The sequence below is a fragment of the Amphibalanus amphitrite genome, unplaced genomic scaffold (genome assembly GCF_019059575.1).
Source record: "Amphibalanus amphitrite isolate SeventyFive unplaced genomic scaffold, NRLGWU_Aamphi_draft 000048F_arrow, whole genome shotgun sequence".
NCBI classification, from domain to species: domain Eukaryota; kingdom Metazoa; phylum Arthropoda; class Thecostraca; order Balanomorpha; family Balanidae; genus Amphibalanus; species Amphibalanus amphitrite.
Genome location: NW_024881544.1, coordinates 1495190 through 1508392, shown reverse-complemented (window position 1 = coordinate 1508392; position 13203 = coordinate 1495190). Strand labels below are relative to the sequence as shown.

Sequence of the window (13203 nt, the reverse complement as noted above, 5' to 3'; positions counted from 1 at the left end):
AAAAACGAACTAGGCATGATTGAGCAATTGTCTTAACGTAAAACAGCACACAAGTAGCTCGGAGAGCCAGTTCATGAGAGCTTTGTAGTTATAAATGGACAAGTATTGTATCGAGAGTATGTATATACATGAACCTCCAGGCTCCACGAATCAAACTATTAAAACAGTTACATTAAAGGCGTACCGGTTTCGTCTATTGACTTCTTCAGCGCCGTTGTAGTCAATATATATAGTCGCCGTTATAGTCATACAACGGCGCTGAAGAAGTCAATAGACGAAACCGGTACGCCTTTAATGTAACTGTTTTAATAGTTTAATTCGTGGAGCCTGGAGGTTCATGTACTCTCGATCATGAGAGCTTCTTGAGTCTGTCAGCAGAAGATCAGTATCAAGGCATTCCTAAACCGGTGATGACCCCTGCATACGCATCAACCACCGAGCATTGAAGACTGAAAATGACGAGTTTGCTCGGTAACGACCAGGGCCAATGACATACCATCGCGGAGATGGTTTACAATTGTCGTCGAAGCACTGTTGTTGAACGGCGCCCCGCTGTTGACGGCTGTGTATCTGGGTCACCACCAGTCTCAGTCTCGTGGGCTGTGTAGGCAGCGGAACACTATTTTACCTGCTCGGCTGAGCGTGCACCGACTCTGATTTGTGAAAGGCTACACTAAGTTTGAGTTTTTATCGTTTTTATCAAGCTGGGCGGCATGTTCAGACAAATTGCCTAATAATTGTTAATACTTTTAATCCCAATTAGGCTCTATTCCCATTCTTCACAACTCTCTCTCTCTCTCTCTCTCTCTCTCTCTCTCTCTCTCTCTCTCTCTCTCTCTCTCTCTCTGTGTGTGTGTCGGACCCCTCTCCGAGCTGCCGTCAGCTCTCTTCTCCCTCCCCGACTACCGTCGGCTCCCTCCCCCTCCTTCCTCGAGTCTCCACTCCTCCTCTTCCCCGTCTCCCTCTCGCTCTGCGTCGGCCCCCTCTCCCCGGCCGCCGTCGGCCCTCTCCCCTCTCCCCGGACGCCGTCGTCGCCCCCAGCTCGGCCAGTGCAGTGGTGGTAGTCGTGTCTGCGGGTCGAACAGACGGGGACGCGTGCCTGCCCGCCTCTCGACCAGTCGCGTGCTGTGAGCCAGTCCGAGCTAAGGCCGTGTGCCGTGGGAACGCCCGTCTGTGGTGGATGTAAAGGTAAGGAAACCGGATGGAGCATTGGTGTTATACTTGTAGTGAATGCGATTGACTGTGTTTGTTCAAGGACAGTCTTTCTTTATATTGTAAGAAGAGTGCAGGACTTGAGACCGCCATCCATTTTTTTTTTTTTTTGCAAAAATGCTTATGACTCTCGATAGCTTTTTGGTTCATTATAAGTTATACCACAGATTACGCTAAAAGTTACTTTAACGGTGCATTGGAAAACGCTTGCACATCAAAATCTTCCTTGAATCTGATCTTAGCATCAATTGGCCTATTATCATCTTACCTGTTGACCTATGCGTCCTTAATCACAGAAAGGCAATGCAAAATAAATAATTGTTTGGAGCTTTGGAGCTAGGCATTAGCAACATGCTTGTCTGCTTATGCTTATTTGTTATCAACAACGAAAATATCGTAGTTGTATATTGTATAAAGTCAATTCCTCAGTCACATTTACGTGTTAACATAAATATGAATCCAAACAACAAAATTATCAATCTAAATAGATCAAAAGAGCATTTAAAGTTACGACATATCGTATGCGGATGCCGGTCCCGTAGCTCAGTTGGTTAGAGCGTTGGACTCCGCGTGGTGAGAGCACGCGTTCCCGGTTATGACAGTCCGGGTTCGAAGCGCGACGGGCGCTCGACATTTATGGGCCTCCTGACAGGTATGGTTGCGGTTGGTGGCAGGCCGTAGCCAGGCGAAGTCAGCGAGGGGACCGGCCGTGCGCGGCTTTGTGCGCACGTTAAACTTTGGATCTAAATTCTGCCATAGAATCGGAATTGCGCGATCGGAGGGTAGAGGGCAGGGTCATCGCAACAAGCTTCGCTTAGCGGTGACTCTGTCCTTGTGAATCCTTCCCATCAAAAGGTTCGGACTAAATTTATAAAAAAATACCTATCGACAAAATCCATACAAAAAGCCGTATGCTGTTGTATTTACGCATGTGCGTTCGATTCCGAGTACTCTCAGTCTTTTTTTTATTGCATAGTATAGTTTAATCGGTCCTACATGATCTCTCTTTTTATTGATTAACCAAATATTAGCCGTTTCCACGACAGGAGCTAGCCAGCTAACTTTTTAACAGAGCACGACATTTTATTGACATTTTTTTGGCAAACGTACCTACATACGAGGTACCTACATCCGTACCTCTCGTATATGATAGACACATGTTTTCACGGAGATATAAAACATTTCGTTTTTCATCCCCAGGTCATTTGATTAAAGTTAAGTCACCAGGTCACGTCAACATACCTCAAGCAAAGTCAAGTCCTAGCTAAACCCGATGGATGTTTGATTTGAAACTGTCAGTGATTGAAACAATGGCATGATGCACGCAAGCTAAGTCCAGGATTTTCGACATCGGTTACCTAGGGTCAGATTGCTAGTTTTGCGACATGCTTGTTGTAACATGGCTTAGCTAAAACTGCGCCTTTTTCGCACGAAATTCGCGCTAAATGCTTTATGTAATATGATTGAATTTGCATGCACTGAATATTGAAAAAAAAACTTGCACCAGTAAATTTACATTATACAGCTGAGGTCATGAAAAGATCGTCATCACTTTTTTGTCAATAACCTTTGATAAAGACATGCTAGAATGATGAGAAATATTTCGTGTATGCTTACTGCTTAACCCAACAAAATGAATCGATCGATATACCGCATGACCTTTTAGATCAAAACATCATCTGAAACCTCCATAAATCTTCCTAGTTAAACTTTTGATGTCAAATTACAGTTCATTCGACGTTTTACGACCAAAAAAGATGCTGTTGAAAGCCGTGCTAATAAATGCCCTCTGAAAAGTTATGGCTAAAATGTCAAAGTCTGATTTGACGGTTGTTGTCCTCTTGGGTTTCAACCGTTGCCTGAAGCTAACGGTTCTTTTGATTACTTTTGCTGGTCACCGAAAGAACTAAAAAAGTCATCGAATACTTTTATGTTTGTAATTCGCGAGTAAAGAGCCATTTTATGGCAGAAAAACGTTTAAAACAATGAAACTGTTGATGAACATCGGCGACTTAACCTTTGGTCTGACCAAAAACACACGTGATCAAAAACACGTAATCCTAATACTTTTATAGTGAATTGACGATTTCTTTGAAAGGATGCTTCTCGCTCATTGTCTCGGGAACCGATTTGGCGGGATTTTCAACTCTTTTCCCTATTTGAATCTGATTTATTTGTAGAAGTGCTTACTAATTTTATTTTTAGAATCCTTTTCAAGCAAAGCATATCGAATATATAACATTTTGCAAAGAAACCTTAACAATTTACGGCGAGGTCAGAATGTTGATAATCCGTGCTGCATGCAGCACACCTCTCTGGTCGTTTTTTTTTTCTCTGACTCAGGCATAAAATCATATAGGTAGCTGCCGACGGAAGCGTTCATCTAAAAATCTTATACTTGCCGACGGAAGCGTTCATCCGAAGCAGACTGAGCACTCCCCCGGCATTTCCGAGTGTGTGGGGATCTGAGCTCGATCATCCCTGGCCCCGGCGCTGACTCATTGAGGCGCACCCCGTCAGCGTCTGGCCGTCTGACAAGATGACATATGTAGATGTCGCGCAGACATTTCTGTTGTTGTTCATCCCGGTCAAATATTGTTCAATCTCGGCGTAGATCAATGTTTCAGAATGTTCATTATCACCACGATTTGTAAAACGGTCTTGGCTAGCCGGTCTCGGTCTAGCTTTGCAGACCGTTTGGTTGTTCCGCCAGTGATGTGATCTCCCGACTCTGTGTGCCCCCAGGCGTCTGCTGCACCTTCAGAGTCTGACGTCATCTCCAACGTCTGACATCACCATCTGACGTCATCTCGGACGTCTGACGTCATCTGTGCGATAGGACACCACCCCATCCGCTTTGAGAGGCCATGAATGCGTAAACGCGCCTCGTATTTCATCGGGTGTCACTCGGAATTCGGCAGCTGCGGCGCTGGGTCGGGGACTGCAACTCCTCACACGACGGAAGCGGAGGCAAATATTCGGTGACTGCAGCGAAACACAAGACAGTAGCGCAAGGCGTCGCTTGAAGGAGAACTGGTTGAACGTATTGGCTTTTGGAGGTATCAACCAGCCGGCCAAACGCTGGCACGGGTGAAAAAGATTTTCTGAAGAGGTAGTCGCCTGTTAGTCACTTTGCAAGACAGCTGACCACTGCACCGTGCCCGACACTACTGTGACAGCTCCAGCAGTTCAGTGCTTAGCGTGTGGACTCGGCGTGTGGACAGTGTGGCTTTGGAGTGTGGACGGCGGCTGCAGTGATGTGCGGTGTCATCAGCGAGGACCAGTGAAAAGTGTCAGTGACCGGTGCCAGTGACTGTTGCCCGTGGTGTGTGACGGTGCGTGTGTGGTAGCTAAACCTCACTCGAGGCGGAAAGACACCTATCCGCCCACCACCATGAGTCGGCCAGGATGGACCATGTCTCTACAGAGACCCGCCAAGCTCGCCGGCAAAAAGGCACTCAGGTAAGTCAGAGCGCGACGCTTGCACGCGACAGGCTCGTCAGCTCCGCCGAGGTGCTCTGCCCTCAGCCGAGCAATGGTTGCGGCAGCGGAGGTTATTTGTCTTGCGTTACGTGTTTAAATGGGATCATCCGGGTCGGTGAGACCAGATTATCACAGCCAAACCGTTACAGCATGCGTTGGAATAATGTGCAAGATATACGGATCCCGAAGTACCTTTTTGGGAACGCGGTGCGATGATGTTCCGCTGCCAACCGCACACGCGCGCGCGTCCGCCAGAGCTGCCATCGGGTCAGGCGTTTATGGGGGCTGGAGCACTGCGATGGTTTGATTGTGTGGCCTGGTAATGGTACTCGGGCAGTATATCGCGACTACTTAGCCGGTGATGAGAGGTGGGAAACCACATCGCTGCGGCTTCTGTTCGGAAAGAACTATTGCTAGCGGGATTCATAAATGCCAAGGTCGGTCCCTCTGTAGCTAGTGGCGGCTGAGGTCCTGTGCCGCTCTACATATATCATGCATATGCATATGCGAAGTGATGTCAAAATGCTAGAGGAGAATATCTCATCAGAACGCGTTACCAGAGGAAAGCTCCATGCCTGCTTTCTTCACCGTAACTTGATCAGAATTGTAGTTGAAGTCTGGTAAGGTTTGCGTTTGGTCGACCCAATAGGTCATTTTACTGCATGCAAAATACCTACTATCAGACGGGGCTCGAAGTTCCACCACCAAATTATCAGTCTCTCAAGTCTCTGAGTGGATCCAGAGCAGCAAATAGAACCCCACAGAGTGGAGAGTTGGCCCAGCTGCCGGTCTCCCGTCGGGCCGGCCACCCATCAGAGCTGGTCCGGTCCCGAGAGCCACCCACAGGGCGCACTCCTTTCCTGGGTCACGACTGGGCACCTGCCGGCTGACCCCGCTGACCTCAGTGACCTCAGTGACCTGCACTGACCTCCCTCGGAGACCCGCCGCCCCGCCGCCGACCAGACGCGACCTCCGCGTGGTGACATCACGCTAACACCGTCTTCAATCGACACCGATGTCCTCGGGTGAGAGTGGCATCTCACCCCATCAGCGGTGTCATCCACACGTCGGCTCAGCTCGACCCAAAGACCTCACTATGGAGCTACAGAGCTCAGCTCTCTCGGCAGGCCCGGCTCATTGACGTATGCCGTCGGGTCAACTCGAGGCTGACCTTTCAACGAGTCGCTTACTGAAGCCGTTTCTCATTCATCGCTGGTGCTTCCACAAGGCACACACACACACACACACACAGAATATCTATTAATCAACACGTATTACCAAAAAGAGAAACGTAAGTAGAAAACAAATAGTTATACAAGGCGTTTCGAAAAAATAATAGCAGATTGGTGCAAAAGCGCCAAGCGCTTAATTCTAGGCACCTCTCTGTAAAGGAAATGAAATTAATTGCTGCTAATCACACCGCCGCCGCCAACCCAGTCACCGATGAGCGGTTGGGATGAATGCAGACCGCGCGCCGGCCCGCGGGGACAGCACCAAGGTCACACTTTGTTTTTGAATCAATAAAAAACTAGGGTTGATTTTAAAGAAAGTGTTATTGTTGACTAAATCTATTTGAGTTAATCAAGAATCTTTGGAAGTGGTGTGCCACCCGCCGCCCATCCCCGTCGCCAAGAGTTTCTCCATGAATGAGCAACCGAAGTGTCAGGTTGGAATCGAGTGGTTGGTTGTTAGTGACATTGCCGAGAATATGCAAAACGTCTCGAAAGAGTTGATTTCTTTGGTGTTCATATTTTTGGCAAAATAATGTGAAATGACGAACGTTTTCCGTCGGGTAACCACATGAACAAGCAGTGGTCGAACACTTGTTTATCTGGAACTGATGTGAATTTAATAATGACATTTCTGTTCTTAATCTGGTGTGGAGGGCATTTCCTTCCTTGGATCCAATTTTGTAATAATTTGGAGGCTTGGATACTCCCAGCCGCTCGGTAATCGCTCGCTTAAAGGATGTATGGGTTAATGACCTAATTGATTCTGGGAGCCCGTTCCATAGTTTGCCGGTTGAAAGAAAGTATGAGGATTGATAGGATGTGGTACGGTTTGCTGTGATCGTGTGGTTACTCGCGTTTCTTAGCGTTCTGCCAGTTTGTTGGATGCGAGTGGCCGGTATGATTAACTTGATATATGCAGGTGTATGTTGGCTATGTGTGAATGCATGGTACAACGATAGTTTGTGTATTTTCCTTCGAATAGTGAGTCTGTTCCACCCCAGGTCATATAATAATTTATCTGTTGGTGTTCTATATAGTGTACCGGTTACTAGTCTTCCCGCTCTGTTTTGAAGTGTCTCTAGTCTATATGCGTCCTGTGCTGTCAAGTGTCCGTCATATATGGTATCGTATAAGTCAAAGTGAGGTCTCACATATGTTTTGTAAACGTCGTCAAGAATGTCTCTGGGAATGTATGGTGCAATAGGGTAGAGTGGACTCAATGTTCTCTGTACCTTTTTGCAAATTTCATTTACATGCTGATGGAAGCGCAAGTCTTTTGAAAATGTCATTCCGAGATGTGTATGATTGTCACATTGTGGTATCCTATCGTTTCCAAATGTTAGGGTTGGCGAAGTGTATTTTTGTTTTAGTGAAAATGTTTGTTGTTTTGTCTTGTTTGTGTTGAAAGTTATTGCCCAGTCCTGTCCATATTTGTATATTGCATCGAGGTCCTTTTGTAATGATGCCTGTGCTTTGATAGTGTCTGCTGTTGAGTAGGATGTGTAAATAGAGACGTCGTCAGCAAAGAAGAGAATGTCGTTATGTGTCTTCGTCGAAAGTCCGTCAAGATATATAAGGGCTAAAAGTGGTCCAAGGCAAAAACACTTACCAGATGGTTGATGTAGGGACTCATACCGGCTGAATGAATTGCTTTTGTCTCTGTGCTGCTAGGCTTGCTAGCTTGCTTGGGAGCGTGGCCGCGCGGCCGGTCGCGGTGCGGCGCTTACAGAGCTTGCGGCACAGAGCGACAGTGTCAAGGAGTCAACGACGTAAGTGGGCGCAGCAGTCGGGCCGACGGGCCATGACAAACGGGGGGCGGCGGCGTATGTAGGCCCAGTGCGCAAGCCATTACACCAGCAGCCCCCGTCCGCCGTCGGTAACTCCGAGACACCAACAGGGCAGCGGCGGGGGCAGAGCCGAGTTCAGGGCCGACCAGCGCACACGCAGGTCACTGGAGACAAATAGAGACGGTCGGCGGGTGGTCGGGGCTGTCAGAGACTGTCAGAGAGGGACAGACGTATACAATGGCGGCCGGTGACGGATGGCGGCACGCCGAGAAAGGACGATGATGAGCGGTGACGGGTCGGTCCGAATCCGAGAAATGGGACAGAGATGGTCTGGGGTGTATGTGAGTGGCCCACAGAGAGCAGAAGATGGAAGTGAAGGTGGGTGAGTGAAACGGAAAGTAGAGAGAATCAGATCGGAAAGAGAGCGGAAAGCGATGTGTGATGAAGAGCAAACGAAAGGCTAAACAGGGAGCAAAGTAGCAGAAGGTACGAAAGGATTGAGCGAAGAACAAGTGTCAATGCTGAAGCCAGTAATCAAATCAGTGAAGTTAGCAAGGTGGAATCGGCAGCTATGAAAGGTGGGGGAGAATGAAGATGTGCTCTACGAAAGCTTGTGCAAGGACCAGAAAAATATTGATATGGAACAGGGAAGGAGAAGGTGGTGATGGGCATGACCATTTCTATCAATTTCGGAGACGAGAACGCAGGTCGGTAGATAAATCAACCAAAATGAAAGGAATTAATGATTAACTTTTCAATTATTTTTGATTAAAGGAAATGAATAAAACACCGCTGGCTCAAACACTTATCTAATCCCTGTGGCTTTTGTATCTTGCCTCATTTCTTTCAGTGGAATGCGTCAAGAAGCTCCATTACGCGCAAACGGTTAACTATCCATATTCCAAACCTCGATTTTCAACATCTATATTTTTTGCTCTGTGTTCCTAGTTTCATTAAAACTTGCTCATTATGAAACTTCAATTTCCAATAAGGTGAAATGATTATAGGACAATGGTGAACCTGTTTTCATGCGATCTTTATACGAATAGGCTGCAAACGTGCGCAAAAGTATGCCCAGCCAACGGAATGGCATCTTAGAAATGTTTCTGCATAACTCTTGAAAGCTGTCACGTCATTCTCCTCGGTTGCACGCAGTTGTTTTTCCAGACAGCGTCGATTCGATACCCTCACAGCTTATCGAATATTTTGTCTGCAGCTAAACATCCATTCCAATTCACTCAGCCGTTAATGGATCTGAGGCCAGTTTTACCAACAGAAAAATAGCCGCCTGCCGGATTTTTTTTTTTTGCCTAAGGACCGCTTCACATACGGAGTATAAAAGAGTGTAAAAGCGCTGGTCACGTTAGCGGATAGGCGTTACCGTTTACTCACCATATGTGAAGCACTGAAGCGGTCCTTAGGCAAATAATTCCGGCAGGCGGCTATTTTTTTGTTGGTAAAACTGGCCTCTGCACTATTGATGGTAGTTGATCCTGAAAATAATGCTGCATTTTTGCTTTTTTCAAATTTTAGTTGATAAGGTTTCATGCTTTTCGTCAACCATCCATAGACTAGCCAGTCTTGTTTTCCCCTTTTCCACGTGCGACAAGTTAGGCTCAGTAACAATGATAACTTGTACTAATGGTTCCTTGAACCACTAATTTTTATTCAAACTCGTTCGAAAATATCGCTGATAGGCGCATATTGACTCATATCATTGGTGTTCGAAGACGATCATGCATGCGTCGTGCCCGCATCCATGTGTTCGCACAGTAAAAATTGATCTGTGCTAGTAATCGTAGAGTTTTCTTTCAACACATTGTTTTGCAGGAATTTAGATACAGCTATCATCGCTGCCCAAAGTCACGGAACCGTGCAAAACGGCCTTTTATTATTCTCTACGGGCCTGCAAACTCATTGACTGGAAATGAGTTCCGTTTGGCTTTGGAACAGCGGCCACTAAAAGCTTACGCAGCATCTAAATTGCACGAGTTCCAGCGAAGTCCAAGGACGCTGCTGACTCGTTTCAGGGACGAGTGTTTAAGCAGCATTCCGTTCTCGAACAATGGCTCTGTGGTGATGAAACTCAACCATCGTAATGATTGCAGTTTGGTTGGCAAACAGCATGAAATTGCCCACAATATCACCATGGTTGAAACGTTTATACGCTTTGCTGAATGAGCAGTACATAGGTGTGAGTGACTACTTTTTAAAATATTTAGCTCACATGGTCGGGTGGCCGGTGGGTGGCTCTGTCAGGCCTGGATGCCGTCCAATCGGAACATGTTGCGACTTGCGAGGCGCCGTGTCTATTCCATTCTAGGTATGCTCTTGCCAGAGAGGATAGACTTGAGGTATTTAGATTTAACCCCAGATTGGTGAGCCGCAATGGCTGAAGCCATACCATTGAGACGGGGCTGTCCCGGGGGACAAGCTTGAAGCTACGCAGTCTCTCAAACGGTCACCCCGGGTAAACTGACGTTTTCGAGTCTGCCATCAACTGGTGTCTTGGTGGGGTGGCCACCAGCCCAGGCAAAGAAGGTGAAAAGGATGCAGATGATTTCATTCCATGTGCTGAGAGGACATGAGCGTTGTAACTTTGAGGAGGTTATGCATAGGTAGGTACCGTTTCCTCTTTCACGAATCAATTGTCAACCAGGCTTCTATCGATACTACACCTGTTAAAACATGCTTTAGGTATATTTTTCTCAGATAGGTCGCATTCTTTCCTATAGCTCATTTCATAGCCATGCAGATGCGGGTGCCAAGACGTGGGGCTCATCGAAGCGCCATCTGTGCAAATCAAGCTCTCACAAACTGCGGCTCTCAAGCGAGCGAGCTCGGCACCTCCGGTTCCACCCTAGCCCGTCAGGTGTCTCTGCCTTCCTGTGCCGCCGGTACGCCGACTTTCTCCTTCACCCGGTAGCCGTTGCGCGGCTCGCCGGAGGCGGTCGGCGGTTCGTCGTTCGAGGCTGACTTTGACCTAGATGCCGACCGACGGCGCCCTCGTTGGACTCACATTACCCGGGTGTCGGTGAGTCGTATTACCGGTCCGACACCACCGTAAAAACACCGAGTGAGCTCGTATTTTCGGCACTGTCGCGCTGCGGTGACCCAGGCGCCGAGCTCAGTGCTTGCAGCAGTGGCTCAGAGAGGCTGCGTGTACCGCTCGGGTCAGATAGCGGTGGCTTGTCAGCAGTGGCAGTGGCCCGTGCTAACTGCCAGCATGAGAACGGGCGCTGAGGCCCGTAAACGGGGCGAGAAACTGAGCTCAGTGGGATACATGCAATCCGAATCAAAGTTTGATCAGTGACGTTGGTAGCCGGTAGGCTTAGGAAATATCTGTAAAAATATGCGACTACCTATAAGCTAGCATCGACATTGATTAACATGACAATGTTTTAAAGTCACTGGCAGTTTCAGCCGTCCTTTTGGGAGGGTGTTTAGTTTTGAGGACACAGTCACTTCGTCTCATCAGTCGGGTCGACTTAGCTCAATGTTGTCCTATAGGACAGTATGTATACATACCTCTCTCCAAGGGCCAAGGCAGTTTACTGGGCATTGGCTCTGAAGACTGAAAGGATCGTATAAATCGAAAGGGCTCGAAAAAAGATCAACAACTTGAAAATTAACGGTAATCACAAAACAACTAAAAAAACCTTTACGCTACGCATGACAACCGCCGATTGATTTTCTTCATAGCCCTTTCGGTACTTTTGATGGATAGGTATGTGCGACACATGTTTTTATTACTCGTTTTACCCATGCCATAAGCTCAATAAGAGTAGGTAACTACTTAGATAATAAGTGATATGGACATTGGACAATATTTGGGTGACGTTCAGATCGAGGTTAGGTCAAGGTCAGGTCAAGTGAGGTCAAATTTTGAAAATGATTTGTAAGATCAAAGCAGACATCAATGATCAAGCTGCCATGCAGTTTTTCACGACAAATTGAATAGTGTTGTTCTTATTTTATTACAAGGTGTAAGATGTCGATAAAGTTCTTTTTTTGTTGAAAATCTTGTATGCCATGACGTCACTAAATTATCAATAACTCGCACATGTATGAGCCGATTGGTCTAAAAATAGGATGGTATTTAGGTAGGCATAGTTTTGTTTTGCATTACTCTCGTTTTTTAAACAAACACAAAAATCTAGATTCCATCACTATTTCCCTATAGTTTTTTTAGGACATTTTAATGGATTTAAATTTAGAATTCCTAAAAAACTGGACAGACATTTGATAGACAAAACAGAACCGCATGCATATTTTTGTTACGTCTTATTTCCCAACTGAAGATGTAAGACAAGACGTGTTTGGACTCTTTGACTTTTTAAAACAAAAATAGTGTAAGATGACGTCTTCAGAAAGTCATTGTTTTAAAAAATATCCTACGGATTTCACCAGAATCTAAATGAATACGTAAAGTTGATGTGTGACAAGGCCTACTGCAAGTTTGACGTAGCTGGCCTGCGCTTTTAGAAAATATTAGCGAAGTAATGGGAGAGGCCGCAAATCCTGCCATCACCCCAGCGGGGTGCGGATTAAAATTATTATCAAACTATAGATTTTAGGTCTAAAAATATGCAGCATCTTTAATCGTTTTCTAGATGAAGCTAACTTTTGCAATCCTTAGCCCGTTAGAGGTCTCAGAAATCAGAAATAGTATAATTGACTGTGACCGCTCATTATCCAAGTGTCAATCAATCTGCACGAGAAGAATAGTCACGAATCAGATGGGCGTCAAGGTACCTCACCGATGAGGCGATCGATCCACTGTGCTTCCAAGGGCGATCGCCCGTTTACGCTCCCAGGCTCGATGGTCCGTTACGGCGTCAATCACGGCTCCCGTCTGCGACAGGTCCTCTTCACTGACTGATAACTCGGGTCTGAGCCGGAGCTCTGTCCGATCACTGGGCGATCAGCTGCCGTGGGAGCCATCTGATGGCTAGCGGATGACCCACGCAGCCTCCCCAGCCACTCATCAGCCGTCACAAAGGCTGGGAGGGCGCCCGAGCAGCCAGGGCGGGCCGGCTGCACCGACCTCTCAGTAGAGGGCGATGGCCAGCGACCACCCCTGCCGTCCCGCCCCTCGAACCGCATCTGTGGGTATCACTCAGGGGTGGTTATTGTTACTGCAGCGGTCCGATGTCAGTCCGCCCTCTGCTTGTGCCACCTCCACCCGTGATGAACCGACGGGGTGCACGGTAGAGGCGCAATTACACTCTCAGTTCTCTGTCTGCCTCTCTGTCACGAGCAGCAGAGGAAGGGGAGAGAGTTCCTGGAAAGACAGGTCAGTCAACACCCTTGGAAGGAATGGCAGGCTGCAGGCAGGGTGCACTAAACGGATTCCTCGCTCCTTAAAAGGCAAGGAGAGGAGGGAAGGGTGCTCATGGGTGGGGGGGGGGGGTGCGGGGCAGCGACCCTGCGTCGGCCAGTCGAATCGTTTCTGCAGAACGCTGCCCGCGCAGTGGGGCCGCTTTCCC

General features: G+C 47.4%; 1 protein-coding gene across 2 annotated transcripts in view; it reads left to right on the top strand.

Annotated features, from left to right (window-relative positions):
- Positions 1–1088: 1088 nt before the first annotated feature.
- LOC122377619 (serine/arginine repetitive matrix protein 1-like) overlaps positions 1089–13203 on the top strand; it is a 72390-nt gene continuing 60275 nt past the window's right edge. The window contains exons 1-2 of one of the 2 annotated variants that reach the window (XM_043357860.1): positions 1089–1188; positions 3958–4674. In XM_043357860.1, the coding sequence (XP_043213795.1) occupies positions 4607–4674 (68 nt within the window). In that variant the 5' untranslated portion in view covers positions 1089–1188; positions 3958–4606. Of the gene's footprint in view, positions 1189–3942; positions 4675–13203 lie in introns of those variants that run through there. The other variant, XM_043357861.1, reaches the window with a different exon arrangement.